Source organism: Lepidothrix coronata, unplaced genomic scaffold (genome assembly GCF_001604755.1).
Source record: "Lepidothrix coronata isolate B3197 unplaced genomic scaffold, Lepidothrix_coronata-1.0 Scaffold65, whole genome shotgun sequence".
Classification (NCBI taxonomy): domain Eukaryota; kingdom Metazoa; phylum Chordata; class Aves; order Passeriformes; family Pipridae; genus Lepidothrix; species Lepidothrix coronata.
The window spans coordinates 2773818-2795272 of record NW_016690245.1 but is presented as its reverse complement, the minus strand read 5'-3'; the positions used below and the strand labels follow the sequence as shown (position 1 = coordinate 2795272).

The 21455-nt window shown below is 41.1% G+C and overlaps 1 protein-coding gene across 2 annotated transcripts in view; it reads right to left on the bottom strand.

Annotated features, from left to right (window-relative positions):
- The window catches only part of MBOAT2 (membrane bound O-acyltransferase domain containing 2), a 100745-nt gene extending 100248 nt beyond the window's left edge, over positions 1-497 (bottom strand). For both annotated transcript variants that reach the window (XM_017818132.1, XM_017818134.1), the window contains exon 1: positions 383-497. In XM_017818132.1, coding sequence (XP_017673621.1) covers positions 383-454 — 72 coding nt within the window. In that variant the 5' untranslated portion in view covers positions 455-497. The remainder of the gene's footprint in view (positions 1-382) is intronic.
- Positions 498-21455: the final 20958 nt, after the last annotated feature.

The following is a 21455-nucleotide window of genomic DNA, read 5'->3' as shown; positions in this document are numbered from 1 at the left end:
GCTGGAGCCGATACCGGCCCCGCTCCCAGCTGCGGAGGCACATCTGGCCGACGCGCGATGCCAACAAGTTGGGGCGCGGCAGGGCCGGGCGGGACGCGGGCGGGATGCGGTGGGATGCGGGCGGGATGCTGGACCGGGCGGGGCGGGCGCACCTGCCTGCGGAGAGCGGCCGCGCCCCGGCGCCCCCCGCCCGCGGAGGGGAACGGCGGCCGCCTCCCGCTGCGGGCGCTGCCCGCCCTGCCCCGACACCACGGACGGACGGACAGACGGACGGATGAAGGGGCCGCGGGGATGGACGGCGCGGAGCGGGGGCGCGGCGCGGTCCCTCCCCGGCGAGCCCCCGGGAGCGGCGGCGGCGGGGCGGGCGGCTCCCCATCCTCACCTGGTCGACGGGCAGACGCACGGCGTTGCTGAGGGGCTGCAGCAGCGTGGAGCCCGTGGTGCTGGTGGCCATGGCGAGGCCGGGCAGCCGCTCCCCGCCCGGGCTCCCGCGGCGGCGGCGGCGGCGGCGGCGGCAACAACGGCGGCGCGAGCGGCCCCAGCCCCGCACGGCGCCGTGACAACAAGGGGCGGGCGCGGCCCCGCCGCTGACTGACAGCGCCGCCGGCCAACCCGCGCGCGGCCCCGTCGCCGACTGACAGGCGGGCTCGCCCAATCCCCGCCCCCCGCCGGGATGGGCGGGACCAGGCGGCCCCGCCCGGCGGCCGCTCTGCGCTGAGGGCGGGCGGGGCTGCGCGCACCGCGCAGGTACCGCGCAGGGCTCTCGACGGCCGCGCCCGGCCCGAAACTGCATCTGAGGGGGGTTAGCTTGGACATTAGGAGGAATTTCTACGCGGAAAGAAGGATTACACGTTGGAAGGGGCTGCACAGGGAGGTGGTGGAGTCACCATCCCTGGAGGTGTTTAAGAAAAGACTGGACGAGGCACTCGGTGCCATGGTTTAGCTGACGTGGTGGTGTTCGGTCATAGGTTGGACTTGATGATCTCAGGGGTCTTTTCCAACCTAGGTGATTCTGTGATTCTGAGCACTGTTCTGTGCCCAGGTGTGCGGGACGAGCGCTGAGGGCGCGGGTGGTGATGGATGGAGGACCTGATGGGAAGCGGCACCTTCCTGAGTGGGGTGAGGAGGCAGGGACAGTCGGACAGAGACAGCGGGACAGGGAGTGCGGTGCCGGCGCGGTCAGTGCCCAGTGGTACAGGTGGCAGCTGTGGATGCGTCCGTCACAGAAGGTGACACAAAACCGTGTGGATGCAGATAAATGTTGAGATAATAAAGATCCCAGCCGCCCATCCAGCTCCAAAACATGGCCACTTCGCTAGGACGAGCACACGGGCACTCAACAGCTGCGTACACAGGGGTGGGTGAGTGGTGGATACACACAGGACTCAAGGGTGGCCTGGAACCCTGAAGTAGTTGCAAAAAAAAAGGGTAAAAATATCCCATTCCTTCAGCCACCCATTGACTTAAGGAATTCTGCCTATGGCTGTAAGCCACAGTTTTTAGTTTATTAGTGGCCTGTTTCTTAAGTGTAGAAACCTGACATGACATAAGCATAAGACTTTTTCTGTGGATTCAGTCTAGCAGTGCCGTTTCCTTAAAGAAAGCAAGAAGTGACGCAGTATTGCCAAAAGTGCTGAATTGGTACACGGAACAACTCTTCCACCTGTCCAGTCAACACTATACGATGTGAAACAGAGTGAGGTCTTGAGTGAAGGCACCATGTTAGGGAAGTGCAGCGAACTCTGTCAGATGAGCTGGTGCAGTAGGCTACTTATTAAATCATTCTGGTTTAGTGCCCTGCCTGCCTCTTTTAGATTAGAGCTTTCTCTAGACTTTTCCTTTCATATGAAAGAACTGAAATATTAGTTGTTCTAAAAGATGTGGTGAAGGAGGTTCTGAAGGAATATTCTGCTCTTATCCATAAAACTGCTCAAGAACCCTGTGTCTCTTGAGATAAAACTGCAGGTTATTCCATGCATTTTATCAAATATTTTTTATAATTATTGTGTGTTACACCTCTAAACCACACTGCAATCAGTAATTTTCCCTCAACACAAAAAGTATGACAGACTTGAAAGTGTGTGAAAGATGAAATGCCTTGACCAATATCATGTTAACAGTCTAAATGTGTCGAGTAGTGGCTAGGTGTAGTGTTTTACATAACCATGTAAGTTCATGTTTAATGCTAATTGGTAGTAGCAGGAAAATGGAGGTAAGTGTAATTATCTGAAAACACACATTGTTTCTCTTACTGAATTGCAGACCTCACTCTGTACTTATGTTTTAGCTTGTGGTAAGGTCTTTTGTCTACATTTAAAGAGACTGGTTAATAGGTGCAAATAAGTGGTTTTAATTAGATTTCTTCACTGCATGACAGGCAATTACAACTGTGGTAGCATATGCAGCTTCAGAAGCAAAGCATAATGTTCTTGTAATAAAGCAATGAGAGCTGCTTTCAGAAAGGAGAAAAAAACCCAAACTTTTCCCAATTAATTCTGAATTGGAAAAAAATATGTAAAATCATATATAAACCTGAAAATTATATATACATGTGAATAACTTCATAGGAATGCAGTGCCTTAGGCTCAGTACAGTCTTCATTACACTATACATATGTATATAAGTGTATGAAGATTAAGCTGTTTTTATCTGATTTTCTTTTATTAAGGAGACACATACCTACACAAAGAAATCTTTGGGAATCTTAACCTGAACATTCTCAAGTGAAACCACAAAAAACCTGCTTTAGGAAAGGCTGATAGCTAATTCTGAATCAGTCTAGTCACAAGAAATTAGTTTGGTGCATCTGTATAAATCCATGGAGGTGCCATTACTGACACTTTGATGAAGTACTTGCACCAAATAATTGACCCACTGAATGAACTCCTTACTTTTGATTAACAAAATGCCTGAGAACAAGCTCACGATATCACAGCATAGATGTCAGTTGGGTTTAAAACACAGCCCTTTATTTTTCTGGTAATTTCTATTCTTTTGTCAGTGTATATGTTCTTGCAATGCTCAGAAAATAACAAAAATGTACTTCCCTGCATGACTCCTAGAATCTTAGGGGTTTATATATGAAAGATACGTCTGTACTGTATATCACAGTATCCATATAAATAGTTTGCAACTGTGGCATTAAGTTACATAATTATGTCTTTCACAAGTTTCCACCGGAGAAATGCCGTGTTTTGAGAAGATTTACCTGTGCTTTTATTTAGGAAGGTGTGTGTTGGGGAAGACGACACCACAGAAATATATCTTGAAAACAGTCACAAAATAATAGTCCCTTTGTAATGACAGGGGAGATTGGTTACATGGAAGAACAAAAGGGGTCCTGCCCCAGAGAGAGCCGAATCTATGTTTGCAATTAAAAGTGAAGAGTACAAATGTTGGTCAAGAAGAAAGTAACAGGAAAATGAGCAATTTCTGCCAGAGAAAATGAGCTTGTCTTTGATGTCTGCTGTATAATGTATGGTAAGGGCTGTCCTGGGCACTGCAGTAAAACTAGGTCTTCTGCTTTTCCTTTTTTTTTTTTTCTTAATTTGAAAGAAGATTTTATTACAGATGCTTTCAGAGAACTCCCTGCCTGTGTGAGAATATTGTGTTGAGTGTGGGAAGATGAAGCATTGTCTCACAACAGGCACCTTTCTGCATCACATTGGCACAGTAACAGTGTAGTTAGTCCTGAAAGTTAAATGATGCTGTGAATAAAGAAGGCTGGTGAGTGATACACAGAAGCTGATGTACCAAGAGTAGTGAGTCTATAAAATTTCACATGAATCAGGTAGTTTTCAATAAATGTTACTTACTTTCCTCCTGTGTTAAATATTTTCATGTAAGTGAAAAAGAAATGGTTCTTCCACAAGGAAAATTTTTCCACCAAAAACTGTCAGTTAAAATGCAGGAGAGCACGTAATCCCTGGAGAGTGGCTTGGCACGCCATGAAAAACTTTTGATGTTCTACAATTAAGTTTTTATGATCCCGTACATGCTTATATTTCTTGGGTACAAAAATAATCTCAAAGACATCTCTCAGACCTACCTCACATTCCTTAATCTGCCAGAATGATGTAACAAACACTAGAGGTTTCCCGTAAATTTTGTTTATTTGAATGACAATTTAAGATACTCAGGTGCTTACAATACCAGTCTTCCCATATAACATTTTACAATAAAATAACAAAAAGAGGAGCACTGTAGCAGAAGACAGGAAGGGATAAAGTTACTAGATGCACCATTGTGTACAATTCTTTTTCCTCTGTTTTTTTGATAGAGCCATTCCAGCAACACATTCACAGTCAGAAAATAGGAACAGTTATTGAAACTTCTTTTAGCAAAATAAATGAAAAGGAAGATGGGTTTCAGTGTTAGCTATAGAGAGTCAACCACTTTTCCACAGTAAAGTCTTGCTTACCCTGAAATATCTGAGACTTCATTCCAAAGAGAAGAATATTTCTGTAAAATCTGATGCCAATCAAGTGTAAATACTCTTCATTTAAAAATCTACTGTTGAAATTTTGGTATTTGTATTTTTGCCTCACCCTTCCTCCAAAGCAGTCTTTTGCCCTCTCTTCAAATATTCTTTACAGCACAGTAAGCTTCGCATGCATCAGCTGTTTTCTGAACTAATATAATCTTTAATTAACCATTTCTGCTATTTTGATAATTTTGTGCTCAGTGTGATTCCTTTTAATATAAGTAGAATGATACTATTGCTTGCCAGTTCAAGTAACATTTGTTTGTCTCTCTACTTGTTAGGAAAAATATAAATATCTTTCTACAGTTTAGACACAAGATACACAAAATCTCCCTTTGGGTCTTTTAGCAGAACACTTTGGCTTTAGATTTTTTACTTGTTTTGGTCTTACAGATGCTGGTTTTAAGGTACCAATCAGTTTCTATCATAAAACTGATTTGAATCAACTTTCCTCTAAGTGTTTAGTTCTTGGAAATTCTCTTACAGGAACGTGCGTCCATGTGTCTCAAAAACATAGAGTCACATTCAGATGAGACCATATAGGTTTTTAATTATAACACAAAGTCTGTTAACAAAATCAGGCAGAGCTTCTAAAGAAGGTTGAGTGAAAGCTGACTAAAGCTTACTGTTCAACTGTAAATATCAACTCTCAGGTGCAGATCTGAGAAATTATTTCCTTGCTAAAGGAACTTCCTGCTTTCATGACAAGGACAAACCAACTGACTTCAACAAGAGTTACTCTGATAAATGAGTGAGTTGCCTTTTCAAAGCAAATTCTACTCAAAAATTCTTTGTGGAGAAACAGTACAAACTGACAGTGTACAGCGTTTCAAAGCGTAATAAGTAATGCCACATGCAGTTGGAGTATTGTTGTCACTCTGATAATTGAAAAGTTTAGAGAACAGAAGCTCTTTCTTCAGAACTGAAATAAAAGCAATGAACTTCAAAGCTAAGTTATGAGCTTAAGAACAGTCATTTTGAGTTTAATTAGATACTAATTATAGACTGTGGGAGTGGCAATGGATGGGAGAGGCTGGTGATACCCTTGCAAGGAACCTACTACTATGAAACAGTAGTAAAGAACTGAGAAGTCTACCTTTTTTATTGATTTAACTATAAAAAACCCAATCATACTCAGATTAAATATATATGTATAAAGGTACATTGAATATATAATTTAGTTTTATTTTCTGTCATACAGTAACAGCAGGGGTTAGAAATAACAGCTTTTAAAAGTTTCTCAGGTTTCTGGGCTGTCTTTGTATCATGTCTCCTTGGCTGAAAGGGGAGACCTGACTTTCCTTGATATCAGATATAACAGGTTCTCAAACTGATCCTTGCCACTTAGAGAGTTCAGTTCCTATTCACCCTAGGTGAGTGCAATGAGATAGGACTAGGACTCTTCTTTATTTGGATTAATTGTTTTTTAAATTATAATATGCCTTATTCGTCCCAGAGTTGCTTTAGTGTTGCTTTTAATGCTAAGATAAGTTTCCAGAGTAAAGTGAGTTTATTCTAAGAGCAAGGGTTGAAATGTGGGAGGGGATGCAAATTAACAAAACAATAAAATTGCAATTAAAGCTTACCAGTAAGTTTTCCTTTCAGTTGCTTCAAGTTCACAGTTAGTTTAAAGGAGAGAAAGGAAGAACTATGGAATTTTCTTTTTCTGTCCCCCTGGACTAGCTCAGTCTAAATAGCTTTCTCAGTCCATATGGTTGTTGCTACTTAGTCTGGGATAGTTCTCCCTGTTCTTATGCATTATCATGTTCAATCCTGATAGTATTTCTGTTCAGTAAGAAGTAGGAAATTTTCCCTGAGGAGGTTCTGGTGTTAGTCTAGTGTGTTCATTTGAGTTTAAATTATCCTATTTTTGGAACATTATTTAAGTTTCTGTCATAAGACATCTTCAGTGTTCATGCATTTTATTAATTTTATTGTCTGCTATTCATTTAAAATTCTTTATAAAAATTGCACATAACAGCACTAGAAAGGATAGGGTTGGATATGCAACACTTCATTCCCGCCTCTCTCATCGTTCCTATTATTTTCTCTACACACTCTTGGGACTACTGCTCTTAAAATTCCTCCCTTGCTACTTTTGACTCCAAGAGTATGTCAGCACAGCTTAAAGGACCTCCTCTATGCCAGCCAGTGGGTCATGGTGGACTGTTTAGTGGCCAGAACTGGTGGTGTGTGGCAGAACCGGGTTGAGTGTGAACAGAAAGTAGGTACTTGGGATGTTCAACCTGTCAGCTGCATCCAGGAACATCCCAGTGCAATTGAACTTGTCACTTGATCAGAGCCTGAATGTTTCTGCAACTGTTTTAGGACTCTCCTGTATCATCAAAGCCTTTCTCTTGCTTTGTGCAACAAGCAAGAATCTGTTGCTGTCTGTTCTAGTGGGTGAGACTTCACTGTTCAGAGCAACAGGACAGGCTGCTGAGCTCGGAGATAGAGACCCTGGAGGAAATGGACCAAGAGCCTCACACCGTCAGACACTGAGCATAAAATTACTTCACTGAGGTTTAATTTTGTTCATTGTATCTTAGCTTGATGTTCTGTCTGCTAAGTGTCCATCTGCAAGCACGTGAGCGTTCTCCAAATGCAAATTTGTGAGATAATAGTCATAATAATGTAGTCCTCCTAACAACATGCCCTAAACTTTAATAAATAATGTTCTGAGAACGGTAGTCAAAGATGCTTACTAGCATTCGGGTTTCTGAGAGTTACTTTAAGTATATGCAAGCTCAGATATGTGTCCCATTTATGTAAGTGGTGTTACTTGCATAAGTGAAGCCATTTACATAAAGTTCAACCATTCAGTCAAGCAGTACTGCCTCTAAAATTGCACTATGTGAACCTGAAACACTTTAGGATATAAATTTATCTTTCAGAAAACCTATCTGGGAAACTGAAGAAGCATTTTAGTAAATTGAGTATACAATTGATATATATAAATTGACATATATATAAGTTCTCTTTTTTTCCTCAACGGTTCAGATAAATCATTATCGCATTAGATACATTTATTCCTGCTGTGCTTCATTCTTTTGACCCTCTATTCTATGTGTAAGAGCAGGATTTGGCTAGTATCCTCTCTATGATTTTTGAAATTGATATTTATAATGACAGTAAATGTAATGTTTCTAAACTGTACTGTAATTGGGGGGTGGATATTTAGGGTAATGAAAGATTGAATGAAAAGTCAGTATTCCTTCTCTTGGTTCGAGTCAGTAGCAGCTTCATCACTTCTATTAAGATTAGGATATATGTCTCCATATAGCAAAATCTGTTCATAACATCAACTGTTATAGAAGTCAGAATAGTCCATTTTATGATGTTTTGTCCACAGATCCCTGTTGTAGAGTGGAAATCTGTCTGGCATCACCACTTGTTTTGATTATCCTGCTCCTAGTTTTGACATTTTTATTGACAAATTATGATCACATTTACTTTTAATAAAGAATTCAGTAATAAAGATTTCATAGGACAACTATGTCTCCTTGTCTAGACATTTTGTGAAAGAATGTAGAACAGACAACAAATTTAAAAGTACATAGCTATTCTGTGGAAATCACTACCAGAAAATAAAAGTCTTCTTAAAGGCATTTTAAAAATAGCAGCAACAGTAGAGATAATTTAAAATTGCAAAGGATATAAATCTTTAAGCCTCACACTTTTAGTTATTAAGCTAAGCAATTATTATCTGTTCTATGGAAGAAATTTACGTGTAGATTATTATATAATTGACCTCTCAAAGTTTTGCACTTTTCTGAAAGATGCTAAGGAGAGAGAGAATGCTAAACCACTGATCCGATCCCCTAGTGCTGTAAAGTTGTTCCATCTCTTCCTAACTGTACTCATTTCTATTAGAGAGTTATTGTGTCACAGTGAAGAAATACTAACTTCAGGATCTTGCCATTTATAACCCTGCAGGGGCCACTTGAAGCTGACTGGAGCCCTGTTCCTGCAATGCTCCAGTCAAGTTAATACCATGAGCCATGTGATTGATGTTCTTAGGACTGCACTCCCTGCTGTTTTAAACAGGAAGCTCTTCCAGTGTTACTTTAGCTCAGCGAACAAGGCCACTTCCTTAACAGTACAATAACAGGAATTCGATCAGAAACTTCAAAATTCAGTTCTCGAAGGCATGAAAATGATTGCTTTCATTCTTGCATTATCTGCAGTATTTAGGTATAAAAGTTACGGATTTTATTTGGAAAAAAAATGCTTTCCCCTTATTCTTTTCACAAAGAGGAATACGACTTTTTTATGATTGTTAAAATATTGTTCCAGTTTTGTGAGAGATTTATCATTCTTCTTTCTTTCCCTAGTCTAGATTTATGTTGCAAATATCCCAGTATGATTCTGCAGGGAAATGTCCTCAGCTACTTCTAACAGTTTTCCATCTTTTAATGTCCATGTGTGGTTCACCGCTAAGAACCGTAGTTTTAGACAGATATTGTTTGAGTGCAGGTTGCTCAAGAGGCATCGCTCAGTCATTTGCCTGCATTGCTTTGCTACTTCTAATTCAGATACAAGAAATATTACAACTAAATTAAACTGAATTATTTATACCGCAAAACTAAATAATTTGGCTCGGTTTTTACTGGCAAGATTTGCTTTCAGGGATCCTAGGCCATGGAGATCAGTGGAAAAGTCTGGAGCTCTGAAGTCAGCGTCAGTGGAGGAGGATTGAGTTAGGAAACATTTAAGCAAATAGAGCGTACACAAGTCCGTAGGACTTGCGAGCTCCATCTGCCTGGGTTTGGGATTAGAGTTGTCCATCAACCATGTATGCAGGGCTGCTCTCAATTGTATCTGTAAGGTTGTGAAAATCAGAGGAGGTTCCCGGGGACTGTAAGAAAGCAAATATCCCACCTGTATTCCAGAAAGGCAAGAAGGAGAATCCTCATGGAAATTATTTTCAAATCTTTCATGGACAGGATGAATAGGAGTCAATACATAGAGATGGAGGAAACCTCACCTGGCCAATCTGACATCCTTCTGCGATGAAACAACTGGCGTTGCAGATGAGAGGAGAGTGGTGCACGTTGTTTGTTTTGGCTTTACCAAGGCTTTCAATGTTGTGTCCTGTAACATCCACACGGGGAAACTAATGAAGTGCAGACTAGATAAATGAACAGTCAGGTGGACTGAAAACTGAATGAATGTCTGGGCTCGAAGGGCTGGGCTGGACACAAAGTGATGCTGGAGGCCAGTCACTCATGCAGTACCATGGGGGTACTGTTTATTCTCCTCATTAAGGACCTCGATGATGAGGATAGAGTGTACTCACAGCAAGTTTCCAGATAATCCAAGGTTGAGAGGAGTGGCTGAGATCAGATGGATGTGTTGACATTGAGGGACACTGACAGGCTGAAGAAATGGGCTGACTCTTGTTGATGAACCTCATAAAATTCAACAAAGGGAAATGCCAAGTCCTGCAGCACATGAGGATTAACCCCAGGCACTAGTACACATTGAAACCTGGGAAGCAGCTTTGCAGAAAAGGACCCAGGGCTTTTGGTGGACAAAATGTTGACCATGAACCAGCAATGTGCAATTGCAGAAAAGGCAGCCAACAACATCCAGGCATTGCCAGTAGGTCACCTCTAGTGAGAGGTGAGACCACACCTTTAGACCTGTTCTGAGCCCCCCAGCACAAGAGATACATGCATATAGTGGAGAAAGTTCAGCAAAGGGTCACAAAGATAATTAAGAGAATGGAGGATGTGTCATACAAGGAGAGGCTGAGAGAGCTGGACTTGTTTAATCTGGAGGAAAGAAGACTTGGTAGATCTTATCAATGCGTGTAAATACCAGAAGGAATTAAGGTATTAAAAGACCATGGAAACAGCATGTTTTCAGTGCTACCCAGGAAAGTCAAGTGGCAATGAGCACAAACCGAAAGACAAGAAATTCGACTTAAATATAAGAAATAACTTCTTTACAGTGACGTTGGTCAGACACTGAAACAGGTGTCCCAGATGGGTTGTGGAGTCTTCAGCCTTGGAGACCCTTGAAATCCAACTGGATAAGGTCCTACACAACCTGCTGTAGTTGACTGATCTTTGAGCAGGGTAGGGCCTGATCTAGACATTCTGATAAGATCCCTTCATGATTCAACTATTACTCTTCTGTGATTCTATCAAATTAGAGTAGTGAGAAAAGTTTGAGATAAATTCCATCATCTACAAATGGGTAAAGCCTTCAAGCCTGCGCAATGGATTTTTTAGGTGAGATGCAGTATGCGTGGAATTGAACCCACCCTTTAATCCTAAGGTTCATCTGCCAGGGCGGAGCGAGCTTGGACGGTGGCAGCGAGGTCCTCAGGACGTAGGCTTGATTAGAGTGACCTTCTCTTAGATGAATGGCCTTACGGGGCTAAGCGAGCTCCATCTGCCTGGGTTTGGGATTAGAGTTGTCCATCTCCTAGGATGACTGCCAGAAGGCTAACGAGCTCATCCTGCCCAAGAATGTAGTGTATCTGGACCTATGGTTTTGATCTGTCTGGCATGGGCGACCCTACCGAAGGCATGTACCATCGCCAGCATAGCTCGCAACCACATAGGGGTACGGAGGAATCTACAAATGGAACATAAGAGCATAAGGAGCCAAGTAAAACCTCAAGAAACGTTGTTGGCTGGGAGTTCTATTCAAGAATATAGGATTTGTACGTATCAGGAGTGCAATACATATAAACAAACAAATGCTTGCAGAACAGACTTAGACAGTTCCTTTTGGCACTCTATACTCTACACTAATTTGCTGACAGACTTCCTCCAGATTGGGATTTCCAATTGTGGAGAGACCTTTGAATGGAAAAGTAATTTAAAATCCTTCTCAATTTCTGTTGAAATCTGTTAATTCAAGGAGCCTGCTGGGAAATCCTATTATCCACCATGGTCAGACTTCTATTTTTAATGTGTGTTTGAAGAACTCTGTTCAGCTGCCAAATCCAAGAAATTGCAAATTGTGGCTTTTACGTATATGTGCAACAATGTCACTGAGTAAAAGGGAAATAGCATAAAGATGCTTCTCTCCACCAGTTTACTGAATCTTTTTTTAGTAGCCCACATGTAGTTTCTGGATTTTGGAATTGTCTTGACTGGTGGCATGTTTTGGACAGTGCTAGGCATGGTGCTCAGGTAAACTACTCCTTTTCCAGCAGTTTATTCTTAGCTGTGGCTATACCTACTCTGGATTAAGCTCTCTTCCCTTTTTTCCTTTTTTTTTTCTAGATGTCCTCTATTTCCTCTCCCATCTCCTTGAGGGGCATGGCATGTCACATACCTGGAGACACAGGTTCAGGCTCTCTCTTGGGTGAGAGATTCTACAGTCATTCTTCAACCATTCAGACATTTCTCTTGGATCTGCATTGTTAGCTGTTTAGGCCTTAGCAAAGATTCAACAGCTTTCTTTTCTTTCATGATAGGCTCCAATAGTCTGGTTTTGGCCAACATGAAATTAGTTCTGTCCAGAACAACTGCAAAGGCTTTTCCTCTTCTTTTCAGTAACAGATGGATGCATGCATGTTTGGCAAAGAAGAGAAAGACTGGACATACATTTCTCAGCCATCTCTTTCCTTGATGATCTCTTTCTTAAAACTGTGTTATGGAAGAGGAGTACCAGGGTCTCCAGCATGATGTTTCTACATAAATAAATAAAAAGGCATGATTCCTACTCAAAACTTTTACAGTAAAAAAAGAGAAATGCCATGAAAATCAGTTAAACAATTCAGGCTTCACAGAGGTATGTATGCTGAACAGGGATAAAGCTGCATTACATAACACAGAAAATATTAATTAATTCAATCTTTGCAATATATATCTCATGTATACAATTCTACCCATAGAGCCTAAAAAAAAAGGCAAAATTTCATGTATAAAATTTTGCAGCACTATAGAAGAATATGAATGTGGTATGGTTTATACCTAACACAAAAAAGCCTGTTGACAGATGTGCTTGTGTTGAAGACACTGAAAAGTCTATGCTGCTTAATTGCATCATTCTCTCCCTTGCTCATGTAGATACTTGGGATTGTTCTTCAAGTTAGAAAGTGCAAACTTTTTTTTTTTTTATCCCACTCTACTTTTTGAAACTTATGTTAAGTCATAATAGCCATGTGCATACAGTGCTGCTTGGAACTTTTGGCTGTATTTTCCTGGGAGGAGCATTCCTGGTTTCCTACAGGACCCAATAAAACAACTTTTTCCCTTTGGGAAAGTGATTTGTGCTTTTTATTAGCCTGAAGCTAGAGGCTGTTTTAATCCTCCAAAGTCTGCACTTTACTGAGTTAGACTCTGACTTTCCTGCTTACTACTGTAAATTAAAAAAAAAAAATCAAAAAACAACAACAAACAAAGAAAACCCAACAAAACAAAACAACAAAAACAAAGCAGCAACAAAAACATGGATCTTCTTTATGTCTGCAAGTCATGTTTTCTTTTTGGAGAACAATGCGCAGACTTATTGCACATAGGCATTACAGCACCAAGGAGGACATAAAGCAGTAAGGAAGGAAGTAGTGCAGATATTGAAAATCTGACACCTTGTGGGCTTTTCAGAGGAGGATAACCTGCCTCAAATCTGTAGTGTCTCAGTCAAGAAATGGTAGAGATTGGCTACTCTGGACTGGTGTTTGCAAGTCAACTATTAGACTCAATAGCTAAATCGTGTCATCATGAACACATCTGAAATATTACCTAGTTTTTACAATGTTCTAGTTATAGGATACAAACATCCCCTTGATTGTGCTGCTTGAAAGAGCCAAGTTAGCCTCAAACAGTAGTATTGCCTTGTCCTGCAGGAGTAGGACACTATTGGGGTACATGCACAAGCACCCCTTTGGATGAAGGCTCTGCTTCAACATGTTCTGAAATAAGTGAGTGCTCATCTCCTTGCACAGCCAAAACCTACTGCCACACATACAGTTCTCTGTCATGGTGTAGGGGTGTCATCTGACATGGCAAACTGACACAATATGGGATGTGCAGAACACTTTGTTCTTAGTTGTTCAAAGGTAACAGAGTTCCACAGTCATAAAACAGTCACCCAAGCAATGTTGACCTAAGCCAAGAGATACTAGTGAAATTAATGTTGAACCTATTTAATTCCCTGTTCTTTATGGATACTGTAATAAGTAGTTGCCTGCAACCATGTACAGTGTTAAGTTGCAAAATACCTTGCAACATATTGTCCTCATTTCTTGCAGGCTGTGTGGTCTACGTTTGCTTAAGCTTCTAGTGTCTGTGGCTGTTCTTCTGCCTGGGGTAGTTTGTCACAGATTAAATTTTTTATTTCTTTAGGCAAACATTTAATTATTGTGGGGAAGAGTATGACATGTTTAAACAAAGAACCATGTGAAATTCACAAAATGTACAAGGAAATGTTTAAGGACCCCCATCAGATTGCTAAGAAAAAGTAGATGTACTTTAAAACTGGTAATGTATGAAAACAAGCCAAAATTCAACTTCTGAAATGTTAGGACTGGGGCGTGAGTTGTAAATTTCTTCTTCATTTGAGGGTTTTCTTTTCCTATAGATCTCCTCTTCATTTGGAATGGACTAATGAGGCCACTCTATAAGGTCACACAAGCATCTCATAAAATGCTTGTCTTTGGTTTCTTTGTCCTCTGAGAAGCAACAGACCAAAGATTCAGAGGCGTTTGTGATGCCTACCTCTGATCCTGGAGGGAAACTTGCTAGATGAGGATCATGTGTCCTTGTGTCTGTATGAAAATGTGTCAGTGTTGGGGCTTGTATACATTGTTGTTTCTGCATGAGTGTTTATGGATCATCAGCACTGAGCCAATGCTCAAAGTGTTTCTGGTCTGTGTCCACCAAAGGATTTCTCATTCAAGAACCCTGTCAACGTTTGTAATTCCCACATGCCTGCAATAATTTTTATGCTTTTTTGCCTCTTAATGTGGGTATAGAGGTACATTTTCTCCTGGCCTTACACTGTGGTGACCGTGTGCTCATGCTCCTCTGTTTTTACAGTGTTTGCAATGGGAAAAAACAGTCCCTTCAGTGTTGCTTTTCAGATAGCAAGACCTGGATTTTCAATGTGAGAGTTACTTATACATTACAGGATCTCAGTTTGCAGATTTAATTTACTTTGTATCATTTCCCCTTTGAGCTCAGGAGACCTCAGAGGCTTCTGGTAAAATGTATCAAGGTGACAACAGATCATATTGTGAGAAAGTGGTTTTTGTTATTTGTTACTTTGTTGAAATAACCTTTAGCAGCTTACTGACTTCTGATGGAAGTGATTTACCTCTTGACTTTAGTGTGACTGAACAGCTAATTGACACCTTAGCCTTGGGCCTATTTGACTTTCTTAGAGCCTGGGCAACTCACTGATGATATGAATATCTTAGAGATCCCTGAATGGAGAAGAGAGGGAATCTCCAAGGCCAGTGTGGCCTGAACATTTTCATCAGGCTGGGCAAAATTTTAAAGTAGCCTTATGAACACATAAGATGTAAGTATAATGAGGAATTTTTTGAACTACAGAAAGTCAAACACAAATTGCGCTATTAATTGACCATATCCATTGCCTAAAGTGCTTTCTCCCCTAAATATTATCAATTATCACTTTATATATGGATTTGGAAGAGTGCTAATCTGAAGTAACTACTTTTTGAATTATACCTGCAAACCAGCATTCCCTCAAGGACAGCTCATCTGCCACAGCAGAGGGGGCAGAAGTGAGTGGTATGCAGTTTATTACCAGGATATCCCATGATACAGTTCTGCAACTGTTGATGCTTCCAGGAACCCTTGCCCAAAAGCATTGACTGCTGCACTACCTGGGACAGCTTCCACCTCAAACACACTAGCAGTGCAGACCTCTGTTGACTTTTAATGTTAACAAATGTCACCCACTAAAGCAGCCTCACAACTGAAAAGCTAAATCACAATTTAACTGTGCTAAAACTTCTCCTTAGACTAGTTCACAAACACTATCCTTATGCAGATGCTGCTGCTGATGACTGTTATCAGTGAAGTAAAGGTTGCAGCATTTACCGCACATCACAAACCATCATAGGGGACAAATCTCTATGAAAACAGATATTATCATATTGGAGAAAGAGATTTAAGAAGACGGTTGACTTAACAGTTCTGCAGCAGTCACTGAGACTGTTGGAGAAGCTGCTGTGCCATTGTTGTGATTCTGAAACAGCAGATCCATCAATGATGTCTCACTGTGAAGAAGTTGGTCAACAAGTATCTAAGGCAGTTTCTTTTAAGGGAAAAATACTGGATGAGATTGTTTCCTTTGTAAATCACTATTCCACACCTGACTGGGGGCAGCATTCAAACCAAGTAATGAAGCATAAGCTGTCAGCTGCTTCTGGAAGTTATTTCCCATATGAGTTGGCCATACTTGTCTGCGTGTGCTGCAACCGTGACAAAACCAGCCTTTATTTGAATTTTTATTCACATAATTGCATATTTTAAAATATTTTAACCTTTTGTGGCAATTGCTGGGACATGTTTTATTACATCATTTTAAAAACCTAACCCTACGGGAATTCAAAGTGATACAATTGTTCCATTTATGTGTATAAAAAGCCCTTCTGCTGGCAGTCATCCATGCAATCAGAAGCCCTAAGCCTCTTACTTGGTTTCTTCCATTTCTGACTGTAGACTGTAACCAGCTACCAAGAAATCTTCACTCTGTTGTACAGAAACATTCCTAAAACAGTAACAATGTCAGTGCTTGATGTTTTGAGAGTCTCATTCAGAGCATGGAAGGATTTCTCCCAGTGCACCTGGTCTCCCAGTAATTCTTTTAGTATCTGGGGGAACTGTTTGTTAAGAAGTTGCTTCAGACTCTGTGTTAGGACAACTGGCCACATTTGTATTGTAGTAACATTCCATGGCATGCCTTTCTACTCTTCTCCAATTTTTTTCTCCTTTGAAAAAGTGACTTGTGAAAACAAAGAGCATTGCAGAAAGTTCTATACTGAAGGCAGTATAAACATGTTACTGGGCTCTATTTAGCAAAGACTGAAAGTCAGGGCATGTCCAGGCATGGTTCAGACCCACTGCCTTTCAGGAAGTTAGTATCATGTGCCTGATGCTCCCATCGAATTGCTATGTGCACCCTCCCTCAAAATGGCATTGCTGCAATGTGCTTAATATATCAGCTGAAGTCATGAGGGCCATTGTGTTCCTGCTGGGATCTGACCAGGATTTGACCGCACTTTTCCTACTGATTGACTGTATGTCAGGAACGTGTATGACTTGGGCTGGCAGCCTGGGGCAGCCCGTGGTGATGAGAGGCTGTAGGACAAACACAGAGTTGTACAACACTGCCTCAGTGAAGCAGCGTAGTGGGAAAGTTTGTCCAAAAGACAAAAAAGCAGGAGATTTGGGGATGGTGAGTGAAGGATGTACTGGCTTAAATCCCAGCAGCCTGTGGTTCTGCTGCAGCCACGGTGCAAATGAGCAGGATGAAGTAGGAACAGCAGCTGAAGCAGGTGTGGGAGTGATATCTGAGCACCCCAAGCCAGGCTGCCCTTACACCACAGAGCAAATATAGGAGCACAGAGGGCTGTGCTTCCCAGGACGTCTGGACAGAGGAGTGAGCAGAAGCTCACCCCCCAGCCCAGCTGGGCATTGGTTACTGGTGTGTGCTTGAAGAGGCCTCGCCATGGCAGCGCTTGCGGAGCTGCTGGAGCACTGTCAGGCAGATTTGTGACTGTGCAGCCCTGCAACACAGCACTGCCATGGCCAGTAGCAGGTCACCAGCTTTGTCCTGAGTCTGTAGGGCCTCAGGCTCTGCCTGAGCTCTTCTTGACCTGCTGCTTGGATTAGCTGTGGCAGCAATTTCTGTCACTGTCCAGGTATCTGTATCTGATGTGTTTCACTTCTGTGGTAGACCAATAGTTCTGTAGAGAGAGCAGTAACAAGCAGTTGTTCTGGGTAGAAAGAGATGTTTACAATCCTGACACCACGATGTCCTGTAGAGCAATAAAGGGCTGATATGGTGGTGGAGGCAAAGAGCAGTGGAGACATGGAATGCAGCTTAGAGGTGTGCAGGTGGGGTGGTGTTAAGACGTGGGGCACGGCCTGGCACCAGAGACCCCACAGCCATAAACCAGCTCCATAATGGTCAACTAAGACCTTGCAGACCTGGAGCTGGGCAAAGCTGGGTTTAGGAGTGGCAGAGAAAGCAAAGGAATAGTATGTAATACACATACGTAGGACCATATATATTAAGTCTGGATGTTATTTGGACCTACAGACCAAGAAATATGTCAATGTGTGTAGTTAGACTCTAATTATAAGATTATTATGCTATTACTGTAACTTTGTCCATATATAAATATCCTACCCACATCTTATTCTTTGTTTTTCTGTAATAATTAGATCTAGACTAATGTAGATTCCTGAATCAAGTTGTGAAGATTTGGATTATACTACTAATAATCCTTACCTTTACTTATAAGGAACATTTCTTTTTTGCCTGTAAGCAAGATTTTAAACACAACAAGATTGAACACACGTTCTCTTTATTTGTATAGCTATTGCCATGTCCCAGGAAGGGAGGCACTGTCCTGAGTGGGCTCTTTGTGGAGCAACCGAGTCCTTCCCAAGATATGGCTGAGGGAGCAACTAGCAAATGCACGGCAGAGGGGAACCAAGTACATAATCATCTGCATTCATCCAGCACATATTTTCACTATGGGACTACATCCTTGTTTCTCAGCAGTTATAAGCTTGAGATTTCTTAATTTAACATATGGTCTAATGATGTACTTTTGACACTACCATAAAACCATTGTCCTTAGTATTACTTTTTTTCTCTTGTTTTCAGTGTTCTGAAAAACCTCTAGATTGAACACAAGATTACTCAGGAATTCAGAATTAAATGCTAATTTTTGTTTACAGATAAACAGTACTAACTACTACTAATTGCATGTGCACAGTTCTTCTTATACAGCAAGTGCATAGCACTTTACAAATATTGACAGAATTAGTCTGATAATGGAAAGAAAATGTAAGTCAGCATGAATTTGGGTACTCAGCATGAAACAAATCTGATAACGCATGTATGTAATAAATGTGTGTAATGGTTTATGCTGATTTACTAAGCCTGTTGACTCACTATGTAACCAAAACCCAGTTCAAGGAACTAGGGAGTGGCTGTGTAGGATGAGGAGCAAGGACTGTACAGTCCGGAAAGGTTTACTAGGATAGGACACTGTAAACACAAGGCACAAAGCTTTTTATTTCCTCATTTTATTTCTTTATTTGCTGGTTGTTAAATTCCAGAAAGGGACAAGTTACACTGATTAGGTCATTGAGAAGTCTGGGCTCAACATCTCTTCATATTAGAGCTGCATCTGCTTTGAGATGGGAAATTTGAAGAAGAGAGTATAAGAGGAATGCTGGAGCAGCAAGTATCACCTCTGCTAAGCCAGTCTCTGGCTTGATTTGACAACCACCTCACATATTTCCTTTTATAAATGAATCAAATCAGTTTAAAAGCTCTGTTACATTGTTTGACCTTGTAACTCCCATCAGAAAGTTTTTTTGGAAACTCACTAGTTTGTTCTAGTGTCAGTAAAAATCAACTGGGGTACCTTGACACCTACTCTGTGCTTTAATTTGAAAAGCACACTTCCTTACCTCTGCTTCTTTAACACAAAATTTACTTTAAAGTCCAGTTCCCACTGCTGGCCCTTACAGGGCACCTGGCATTGTTGCTATTTCCAGTATTTTAAATCATCTGTATGTTATTTTTTTCACTTGTTGCCAGTGCCCTAAAGCAATCAGTACAAGTCACTCTAAGTGCAGCAATTTGACTACAGTGAACTGCATTTTCTATCACTTTTCTATGTGTGTTTTAGATGTTTTCTTTAATTACTCCATTCATACATTTCTGCATTATTTTGAATGACCACTCAGTATGCTGGATTGGATTGACAGCCCAGAATTCAGTATTCACTTGTCCTGCCTGGCATTACAGGATTTTTTTTTTTTCCACTGGCAATGTTCATGGATTCTTAGCAGAAAGAATGGAGATCAAGTTAACAAAGCTGTACACTTCCTTTGCTGGCATCAAATAAATGCTGTGCATTTGGAGTAATTTCAGCCCTTCAATACACTTTAAGTCATTTTCAAACCACTGTCAGACAGCCAGGGGAATCTACTGATCTCTCCTACTATTAAAAAAATTTGCTTTTGCATTAGTATAGCTGATTAATTTTGCTTTCTAAGTCCACCTAAAAATCAGATATAAAATGTGACTGAAAAACAAGCCATGAGTTTTCAGTACTACCTGACATAACTCACAATCTCTCACCAACCAGTGACTGACTCCATCCCATGAGGCGGGTAAGTCCTAATTGTACCAGACTCCAGTGCCTGCTTCCCACAATTCAGATGGTTTTTAACATCTTCCACCGTTAACATCTTCCAATATAACTGCAATGCTTGCTTTTATTCTAGTATTAAACAACAGTGTATGTTGTGTTGTAGATAGTTGTTGCCACACACCTGCAATGCATCTAAGAAGGGTGACCCCTTCTTAGTCTGTTGATATAGTTGTGACAAATTGTTCTGAACAAAATGCACCATGAGTGCAATTAATCCAGCAACAAATTACTTTTTAACTGCAGTCCCTAAACTTTGTGGTGGAAAAATAAGAAAAACTGAAAGAAAGAATTGGCCAAATATTAAAGAATTTTAATTGGAAAACACTGAAAATAAAGAATTGTGAGTCAATTGGGCTTTTATCAAAATTTTCTTCATGAATGCAATTAAAGACAAACCATATCAAGCAAAAGAGGTTTGTTATATCAAATAATATATTTAGTTTATAGATTTGTTATAGCAGTGGAAAACAGTCTGCCTTTGGCCACATTTCTCCCCAGAATGGCAAGACACTAGCCACCAGTTTGGCCACTTTATTTTCAGCCCACCACTGCAGGACAGTTTAATAATCTTCCGTGTGACGTATTGGCCAAAATCTCTAAAGCTCTTTTCTATAGAATAAAAATCCACACCATCATGTCCTTCTGTTTGTATTCTTTCCCTGACCAGCTGCTGAATCTCATCTTTGAACATATGGAGGATGAAGATGTAAAACTTTTTTTTTGGTTATGTTTGTGGAGTAGGTCCAACAGAATGGCTTTAATGAGTATATAAAGTTGTTGGCTTGTAGCATTCATATTAAGTCAAAAGTGGTTCTGTAGATAAATTTATTTTGTTCTTACATACTGCTGGGATATTCTTGTCTTTCATGATCATATGTCTACTGAGAAGCCCTATTGAGATAGACATCGAATGATGTTGTTGCAACTTCAGTTGACAAATGTTCACTGATAGTTTGGACCAGTTTAAGCACAGGCATCAAGCTTTCCTGAGCTGCCAGTGTGCTCATTTCATGTCTGGTTTGGGGCCTTCTGTGTTCCCAAAGTACTGTGAGCTCTCCCACTTCCACTGTCCGTTCGGTGTCTTACAAAACATTGCTCATCCTTGTTTTCAGTGCTGCCTTGGGCCATGACGTGTCAGCCATCTTGTCACCTTCTGTCAAGAAAAGCTGAACTCCAGTTTGGGGAGCACCACAAAACAGGAGAAAGCCTCAGCTGCAAAACCTCATATTGGCAATGTTTTCTCCCATGACTGGTAGAGCCTTGTAGCATCTGGACCATTGAAGCTCTGAAGATTCATTTCGAGGTTCTGAAGGAATTCTGACTTTCCAAAGGAGCATGTCTTTTTGGCCAGTTTTACCACCATTCCATTGTTTACTGGAAATGCTCTGACATGAACAGTTGTGCTGATGTTTGACCCAGAAAGCTGAGCTCTTCATGCAGGTAAATTAGTGCTACACTGTTTTTTCCCACCTTAGTAAAATACCCAAGGACATCTAGCAGGAGTTTTTCTTGATCAGTGTAACAAGTTCCTCCTGGTGTCAGACAGACAAACCATAAACTGAACAAGGAAGCCTT